Below are 9,648 nucleotides of genomic sequence, written 5' to 3' on the forward strand. Positions count from 1 at the left end.
CATAACTATAACAACTGCCTACTATCGTATATAACTACATTTTAAAACAAGTCTATATACTAACTACACATGCTAAAATAGTATTGTATAGTTTAAAAAAAATTAAATATATATTAGAGTACAGAAGTGTTCTACAGGTTAATTTAAGACTAACGTTATATAAGGTGTGTAAAGGTGCGGGAAATTTTTCTGAGTTAACTTTTGTCACTTTACCTTTTAATTGTCCGCTGTACTCTTGGCAAACCTGACCTAATACAGACTCCTAAGGATATCATAAGGGCTTAGGAATAATTGCGAAAATAATCATAGGATTGCGAACATCAAGTTTATTTTAATCACACTGAACTTACTTTATCGCTAACCACCACTGCCTAAATAATTCTTACGCTGACGGTTACTCGCTTCTGTTTTGAACCCTGACTCCCTGAGCTGAGATAGAAAAGCATGAGATGTCTGATTTTCTAGAGTAGCTATGACTGGTCCGTATATACACGTCTGCCAAGCCCGCGGCTAACTGAGTGCTCCTCGGAGCCTCCTTCAAGACCCGCATATCTCGCACAGTACCCTCACATACTCAGACGTGTACAAGACATGTGTAAGACGTTGGCGTCCTCATAGCCGTCGCGAAATCTTCACAACATGTGATATCCGTATCTGGATTCAGCCGTACGCCTGTGCACCAAAATCCTAACAGCTTCGGGTCGTCATCATTCTCTTGAACCAATTGGCTTTCGCTGCCTTGGCTGACTGAATGAGCAAGTGGTCGGGGTTGTTAATCATCTCGAAGATATGGTATGCTCCAGGCCAGATGTGCAACTCGCAAGTAGATCCACACCGCCACATGTTCGTCGCAAACTGTACTGCCTGATCGCGTAAAACCTCGCACTCGCCAGCATCAACGTAGGTCGGGGGGAGATTAGAATAGTCTTCGGCGCGGGCTGGTGCGTGGTAAGGTGTGACTTTGTCGGTGCCACGAATATTCGGAAGCACAAGATCCCAACAGGCACGCACCCATGGTGTGCTGGTTGGATTACCGTACTCGTATTGCTGATCTGACAGTGTTTCACACCGGTCGTCGAGTTGAGGTGCATACAGCATCAGACCTTTGATCGGGATGGAAGGATTCTTTCGGTCTCGAGCCATGAGGCACACCGCTGTGGCCACTATACCCCCACCGGAGACACCGAAGAGCACAATCTGGGCTGGATCGATCCCGAGCTTATTAGCATTATCAGAAAGCCACACAAGCCCGGCATAACAATCTTCGCTAGGGCCTGGTTGAGGAGTCTCGGGTGACAAGCGATACTCAACAGACACCACGACACAGTCAATGCCCTCCAAAAGGTCGATGATAGGTGTGAGCGCAGTGAACCTGTCTCCACTGACAAGTCCACCTCCATGCATATGGTACAAAACGGGCCGTGGAGTACTCGAGGGTTCCTTTGGCGTAAAAACGGAAAGGATGACCGTAGTGTTGTCGGGTCCAAGAATTGAATGCTCGTCATGGAGTAGAAAGGGTTTGTCTCTGAGAATCGTATCCGCACTGAATTCCGTCTCCTCCGTCTCACCATGTGGACATTGATGTTCGTCTTTTGAGACCCCACGCATCAAGTCAAGATCGAACTCCTCGGGGATTGTAGTAGCATCAAGCAGCTTCACGAGCTCAGGGTCATAGGCTGGGCGAGGAATGATCCTTGAATCAAGCTTCGCAGCCTGGCTGAATGGGAAAGGATACTGTGCCATGTTGACGCTTTAGAGAGAAAGATCGCTTCAACGCAAAGAGGATAATCACGTCCAGTGGACGGGAGATTGTTTTTTGATCGGGAATGAATCGAAGTGGTGACTGACGATACCAAAAATTTGGACATGAAAGAGCAAGGCGTTGAACCCTGTGACGACGGAAGATTAACCGCCAAGAATGTGGTTCACGTTCGCGATGCGAAAACAAGTTACGGGAACGAAAGCTCTCTAACTACCAAGACATCCACCACGCTAACTTTGACATCTGCAGGTGACTCACCACCCTAACTATTGTGGCTGTCGTTCACACAGCTCACCTGCATGCAAATACCAAGAAAGCTGTCTTGACACTACTGCAAGTGAGGACATTCGAGTCAATTATTACGTTATTATCAATGTCTACCGCTTCAGGAAGGCGGAAGAGAACCAAAATAGGGCTGCTCACATTCGCCGAAATGGTGGCCATGAATTCGTCAAGGCCGTTCCCCACGCTCATCGAATTTTCAAGCTTCCCTCCACTCTCTCAATCTGTGATTCTGCTTAATGGAAGCGGCTCTTCACGACAAGTCCTTTAGACTGAGAACGATCTCTTCCACCATATCATCATGGACATCAGTCAGCTCAAGAAACTACGAGCAGCAGGTATGTCACTACATGATATTCTTACACTTGCCTCTAATGGATCGTTTCAGGGAAGCTGGAGGAGATGGCGGCGGTGGCACATGCTCTGGATCTATACACAACAGCAGGCTTCTCTGTGCATTACAAGGCTTCTCAGGCACTATCGATCCCCGATCTCGAGCCCTTGATATATCACGCCTTGGCTCAAATGCTTCGTGAGCTTCCTACACTGTTTGCTGTTCCGATTGTTGCCGAGGGCGCAGAAACTTACTTCGCGCGCCTACCGTCCATCGATCTTAGAAAAGTCACTTCGTTTATTCAGCGGCAAAAACCCATACCTACTGATGGCAACGGCAGAGATGCAGAACTTGATGCCCTGTTGCAACAACAAGTCAACACCAGCTTCAAATCTGACCAGGGCATCTTGCCGGTGTGGCGATCGATCGTCCTCTATGACTTTGCAGAGGAACAGCAATTCACGACTAACTTCATGGTCCATCATGCGATAGCCGATGGCGCTTCTTTTCAAATTCTACACCGAGCATTTCACAAAGCTCTGCATACTCTATCTTCTTCGCATTCCGCCATGAAGTCCCAAGTCGAATACATCATATCATCCAAAGACGACGATGGGATCGGTCCGCCGCTGGAGTCAATACATTCTCTGCTGATTCCTGAAGATGCGCCACAGACTGATGCGCCAAAATACAATGATTGGCTGGGCAATCTCACCGAAGTGCCTAGTAAGACTGGATACGCAACACTCACTCTCTCGCCACCAATGGTTCAAGCCTTCACACAAGAATGCAAAAAAAACAAGGTTGCGACACCTGCTGGCCTCAACGCTCTCATCACCAAGACGATATACAGCAATCTTCCCCCCACAACAGAGTCCATGGACGTCAATATTCCCGTCGATATACGTACTGATCTACCTCCAAAAGCCGTCGATGGCGTGATGGGGAACTTCTTCGACGCCTTCAGAACTAGAATATTCCGCTCAGATTTTTGTGGGCAGGACTCTTCTGAGCTAGGCGATATTTGGACTGCAGCTCGCAAAGTTCAATCAGATACGAGAAAGTATTTCTCGCGTGCAGCACCTTCTGGAGAAACATATCTTAACATTGCCGGCTTAAAGAATATACCAGATCTCCAAGCTCTTTTGAAACCGATGATTGGTGGACCTCGCAGTGAGTCTCTGGAATTAGCGTACATTGGTCCTCACGTGCCTTATTCAGACGCGAATCTGGGTAACAAACTTGTCTGGCAGGCCGGAAGAGCAACGGTCAGTCGGTGTGCGTTTGCTCTAGGAGCATGTTTACAAATGACAGTGGTTCTGCATACTGAAGGTATGACAATCGGCTTTGCTTGGCCAAAAGCCGCTATTGAGGAAGGTTTAGTGGACAAGACCATTGAAGGAATCAGAGATTATTTTGTTTCCATTACAGAGCATTCCATATAGAAACGCGATGCATTGTTTCAACAAGAATCACAATAGCCATCATGGTAGTTGGCACATTCGAGTTTTTTGTCTTCCCTCTCCGAACGACTTCGGCATGCACGGCAACGCTAGCCGAGTTTGTACGGCGGAAACAAATTGCTCTATCTTGCGCAAGCTCATCTCATCTCGCGAAAACCACGTAAAAATGTGCTAACGTAGGTGGGGTTAGGGTTCAACGCGCTAATTATTTACTATAATAGCTTAACTATCTAAGCCTTAATTGTCCTGCAATAAAGTACATGTTCTCCTTACTATCTTAGCTGGTCGGTCGGCCCCATCTAAGCAAAGATGAGCAGGAGCAGTCTGATGCAGTTCACAACACTCCAAGCCTCTTGTATCGCGGACGAAGGACTTGCCAAGAAGCGTTAAGCTGCAACGGCTACGGCGGCATTGCAACGTACTATACGGCTGTTGCAGTGGATACGCGACTTAGTTAGCTCCCGAGTGCACGGATCCGATCCGCTGCCCACCTGCAGATGCAATGACTCAACGGACTTGCTGTTCAAAGATCTCGATGCTTAATTTTAATACTTTGTAGCTTAAAAGTATACCTTGCCATCTTATCTCCTCACAATACTGAATGCTAGTACTAGTATCTCTCCACCTAACCAAAGGCATTCCTTCTTCGAAAACAAATGCAAGGCACCCAAGCCGGTAATGATCTTAGACAAGGCGCAATGGCACTAATTAATACCAACTATCTTTCTCCGGGGATATAGATAACCTATCTTTCGAATATTATAGCCCTTCTAATTTTCTCCTTATCTCATCTTCTTCCTTATCTAGTTGTTGTAGCCGTCAAAGTCTATTCTTCCAATTTATCCTATCATGCTCTTCCTTAAGGCAGCTAATTTTGTTGTCAAGCCCCCCTTACAGGACTTGAGCTTGGTTACAAATGTTACAGAGCGTTAATATATTCGCATCTATTACATTCGTACTAGTGCTAGATGCTGCAACATCCGCTCTATCTTCAATTGGTAGCTAAATTGCCTTGAAGTTTAGTATAAACATCTTTAGTAATAAAAGATATAAGACTGTTAGACTAGTTCAACGCTCGGTTAGCATGACAAGCAGTAGCTCTCGTTAGTAGCATACTATTTCTATTATAGGAGACAAGACTAGTCTTGTGGAGATCTTAGTAGGACCACTATGCGTAGATAGCACTGCTCGCGTAGTCATCGGATTGTTATTGTTTTTAGAATTTTCATGCAACAGGTTGCTAATATGTTAATACAGACGGGCATTGTCTAGGGCATCTTATTTTTTATCTAATGTTTTGCCGCCTTTAAAATCATCGCTACAAGAGGGTTTATTTAGTAAATTCTCAACGCTTTTAAAGTCTAGGTGTTGTAGCGCTGCCTTAGATTGTTTCTATAACCTGTAAGCAAACAAATTATAGTTCTTATAGTAGACTTACTATATTTTTTAAACTAACGTACCCTACAGGCAAGTTGCTTACACACATAAGTTACTTACTTTTACTAAGACTACACTAAACTACTCCTTTCTAATGCATTTCTAATAACACTACTTAAACATGTTAAAAAAATATATAATATAGCTTACACTTTAAGCTTTTAAATAAAACATAATACTTTTTAAGCAAGATACTATAGCTATATATAAAGTCTTTTAAAAAATAATAAATAACTAATAGATTAAATAACTTTTATAAGCTAATGTCGCATACATCCGCCTATATATATCCCTCTGCTGTGCTAGCAGAGAGGTTAACCTTTTAACAAAACGCAACAGTTATAAGCCTAGTTCACAGCAGAGTGTAGATAGTTGGCGCATAAAGATTTTTGCACCTCTACTTACTAATTAAAACACATTATCCCTAAGCACTGTGTGTTTAATTCCTACGCTTAGCAAAAAGCATTTAGGTAGTGCGCTTATTACAGAGGCTACCTTGTACTTAGATCTGTCTCTAAGTTCTGCTGCTTAGGCTAGGAGAGAGGGTGTTAAGGTTGTTTTACCTCTCTAGTTCCACTGTTCAAGCTAGGGGGTGTGTTGCATACATCCGCCTATATATATCCTTCTGCTGTGCTAGCTAGAAGATTAACCTTTTAGCAAACGCAACAGCTAATTTTATAGCTAACTTATAAAAGCTAAGTAATAATAAAAAGTAAGTAATTATTAAGCATATACTTAAGGTAGATGTGTAAGGATTTTTTCTTTAGCTAGTAGCTATAGCTAATATAGCTAATTCTCTACACGCTAAAGATTATCTTAGCTATATTAGTATAACCTAACTTAGTATATTTATTAAACATTATTTAAAGCTTAAAATAAAGTTTAAGTGTAAGTATAACTAGTAAAGATCTAGTTTATTATAAAGCTTATTTTATTAAAGTTATATATATTATTATTCTAAATGCTATTGTCAGATATGCGCACCTACTGTCAAGACAGGAGGAACGCTTGACGAAAGCTGCTACATGGTACGAGCAATAAGCTCGAACAGTATGTTGCTGCAAATTGCTGCATGTTGCAGCAAATTGCAGCATGTTGCAAGCTGGTCGCGCATAGGGCAAGTGCGCGAGGGACTCGGATCGGCAAAACAAAAAGCCGAGCAACACGAGTAGAGCAGAAAAAGGATCGATAAATCAATACAATCAATCATCATCCCATACATCATATCCAAACCCATCATTCATCTCAGGAAGCCCAGAAACAGTGCTTCAATCTGACAAGGCCTTGTACAAAAGGATATTAGAAAACTACTGAGCTAGCTACAGGGGCGAGGTGCGACTAAATACATGAGGGAATAGGGGTAACAGCAGGGGGCAGGGCAGAGTCGGGGCCAGGTCGAGTCAGGGTCGAGCCAGGGTCGGAGCCGATACAGGGGCCCTTCGGATGGGTTCCGGGCGACCCGAGATGGAACGAGAATCGTTACAGATATTACTAAAAGTAATTATAGTATTATAAGCTACTTTAACGCATAGTAAAACCTTTATTTTTATAATATAAGTAATCTAGTTGCGTATAAAGTTTTTAGCTTAGCGCTTATACACTTTTTTAAAAAGAGTAAAACAACTTATATTAAGTAGCTACAAAAAGTGTAATAAGTAAAAAAGTATATAAATAGTAATAATTTTATTATCTTTATAGTATTACTAGAAATAAAGTAAGCTATAGCTCTTATAGCTGTTAATAACTAGTAGACAGTAGCTACTAATAGTACACTTCTTTATATGCGCGTTAAAGTGCTTTAACTAGTCTAAACTAAGCTTATTAGTAGTCTAGCTATACTTAAAGACTATACTAACTTAATTTTAAAGTAAAATTTTTTATACTAGTTTAAAAAGTAATTACTATTCTAAAAAATAATAAAAAGTAAAATAGCTTACTTTTTAACATTAATGCTTTAAATAGCTATTATCTATTTCTAGTTACCTAGTTAGACTGCTTTTAGCTATTCTTATCTCTCTAAACCTATTACAACTGCTGTAGTAGATATCTAGTCTATTATAAAGCTTATTTTATTAAAGTTATATATGTTATTATTTTAGATGCTATACTTAGCTTTAATATTATCTATAAGGCTAAACTAGCTGTAAATTACTTTAAGATTGTTATATAAAGCTTTTTTATAGTTATATTTACACTTAAACTTTACTTTAAGCTTTAAATAACACTTTATAAACATACTAGGCTAGTTTATGCTAACATAGCCTAGATTATGCTTAGCGTGTAAAGAATTAGCTATATTAGCTACACCTGCTAGCGAAGAGGAAAATTCTTATGCATATAGCTTAAATATATGCGTAATAATTACCTACCCTTTATTATTATCTAGCCTTTAAAATACTACAACAGTTTATAAATAATCTATAAAAGCAAAGCTTGCTTAGAGTAATAGTTAGCGTATTAAAGTAGGTTGTTTAGGTTAAAGAATAGTTGCGGCATAATGCTTAGCAAAGTAGTATTAGACAGGTAATAGACGCATAACAAAAACGTTTAACTGCAGCACGCTGTCACGATTGTGCACGAGTAAGGTTATAGAGCGTCACAGAGGTCTAGTTTAATTACTACGTGAGGTATTATAGTAGGTACAAGACATTATGTAAGGAACAGGAAGGTTTAAAAGGAAATTAGTAATTAAATACTTAGCTTAGAAGTCTAAGCGCTTTAAGTATAAATTAAGCCTATTCTAAGTTTAGTTAGTGTTAAAGCAGTTTATGCTTAAGTTTATGTCTATGTTATGTTATGTTTATGTTAGACGTGCACTAATAATACTCTAGTACGCGTCTAATACAGTTATGTCTAGGATCTAGGGAGGATACTGTAACAGTACCCCCCCCCTTATTAGGAAGAGAATCCTTTATATTAGTAGTTCTAGCATTAGGTTGTCTTTATTAGGGTACAAGTTTAGTTTAAATAAGTATTAAGCGTAGAATTAAGTTACTATAAAGTTCTTTTATAAGGCTTCTATAGGTTCCTATAACAGTTTGTTGTATCTAGTTTATTTTATAAAGTATTTATAAATACATTTCTTTTTATTAAACTAGATTTATTTAATATCTTTTACAACATATTCTAGTTTATTATTTATAATAATAGGTTTAAGTAGTAAGTTTAGCTGTTTAAGTAGATAGTTAAATTTAAAGGCTGCTTAGCGCAGCAATAATATGTAGAACACAGGGTGTATCTTTATGCTGTTAGGTAGAATTAATTAGTAAGCATATAATAAAACTATATAAGCTACTATAAAAAGGCTACAGTTCTTCTAATTAAGTTTTTTTAATTATTAGTTTATTTAAATATTTCTAGTGTCTAGCTAGACCTTCTTGCTAGCTGCATACGCAGGGGTAAGAGTTTAAAATTAGTTTATGTACTCTTGTTAAAAAGCTTAAGCCTATGTAAGCTTTTTATAAATATATTTAAATATATTTTAAATTTTGTTAATAAGTTTATTTACATCTATTACTTATATAAATTAATAAGTTAGTTAGAGAGTATTTAAAAGTAGTTTAAATCTTATTTAAAAGTAGTATCTATAGTTTGCTAAAAACAAAGATACTTATGTTAATTTAGATGTTATGTTATTAGCTTTAAACTATGCTATAGCTAACTATTTTACCTAGTTATCCTACTAGTAGTTTGTGTACACTTGTAGAACTTATTTTATTATAGCATTTACGTTCTTAGTCTAGCTGTTAGTCTCTAGGTAAAAAGCTGTAGATAGATAAAGAACAATTTAGAGCTATTTACAGAGTTTGTCCTAAAAGGCTAAGACAAACTGTGTACCTCTGTCTAATATAATTATGTTAGGCAGGCTATAGTAAACTTATATGTATTAGTAGAATAACTAGGCTATATTAGAGGCAGTTATAAAAGAACATAGTATTAAGTGTTAATACTTAGTTAAGTAATTAATAACTACTATAATATTTATATACTTTTTAGATAAAAGTAAGTTTATAATAAAATTAATTAATATATCTTTTTAAGCTTATATAAAGATTAAAAGTAGTTTAAGTAGGCTATTATACCTTTCTTAAAAGGCCTTTACTTTACAGCAAGTATAGCAACATAATACGTATTAGCGTACAGTATAGAACATGCAGGGCTAGTAGTACTCTCTCTATAGTAGGTTAAGAGTCTTTCCTCTGCCTAGGTGTTCTCTAACAGGCAAGTTGTGTACAATTTAAAGTAGTTTAATTCTTAGTTTATTAAAATTAAAAATTATAAGTTAGTTATAGTAATATAGCTTACTATTTTAGTTTTTATAGTTAGCTAGTGTTACCTTCTTTAACTAACTAGCGCTATTTTAGAGTAAG

General features: G+C 38.6%; 2 protein-coding genes across 2 annotated transcripts; one reads left to right on the plus strand and one right to left on the minus strand.

Moving 5' to 3' along the window:
* Nucleotides 1–325: 325 nt before the first annotated feature.
* On the minus strand, nucleotides 326–1,936 carry BDR25DRAFT_95428 (alpha/beta-hydrolase). Its single transcript, XM_033699295.1, has one exon. It carries the CDS (start codon nucleotides 1,741–1,743, stop codon nucleotides 688–690), a length of 1,056 nt encoding a protein of 351 aa, XP_033541385.1. The 5' UTR covers nucleotides 1,744–1,936; the 3' UTR covers nucleotides 326–687.
* A 275-nt stretch (nucleotides 1,937–2,211) lies between these two features.
* BDR25DRAFT_337395 (uncharacterized protein) lies at nucleotides 2,212–3,885 on the plus strand. The gene is made up of 2 exons (XM_033693184.1): nucleotides 2,212–2,382; nucleotides 2,433–3,885. The coding sequence occupies exons 1-2, from the start codon at nucleotides 2,346–2,348 to the stop codon at nucleotides 3,821–3,823; spliced, it is 1,428 nt and encodes a 475-aa protein (XP_033541386.1). The 5' UTR covers nucleotides 2,212–2,345; the 3' UTR covers nucleotides 3,824–3,885.
* Nucleotides 3,886–9,648: the final 5,763 nt, after the last annotated feature.

This window comes from Lindgomyces ingoldianus, assembly GCF_010093535.1.
Source record: "Lindgomyces ingoldianus strain ATCC 200398 unplaced genomic scaffold BDR25scaffold_44, whole genome shotgun sequence".
Classification (NCBI taxonomy): Eukaryota; Fungi; Ascomycota; class Dothideomycetes; order Pleosporales; family Lindgomycetaceae; genus Lindgomyces; species Lindgomyces ingoldianus.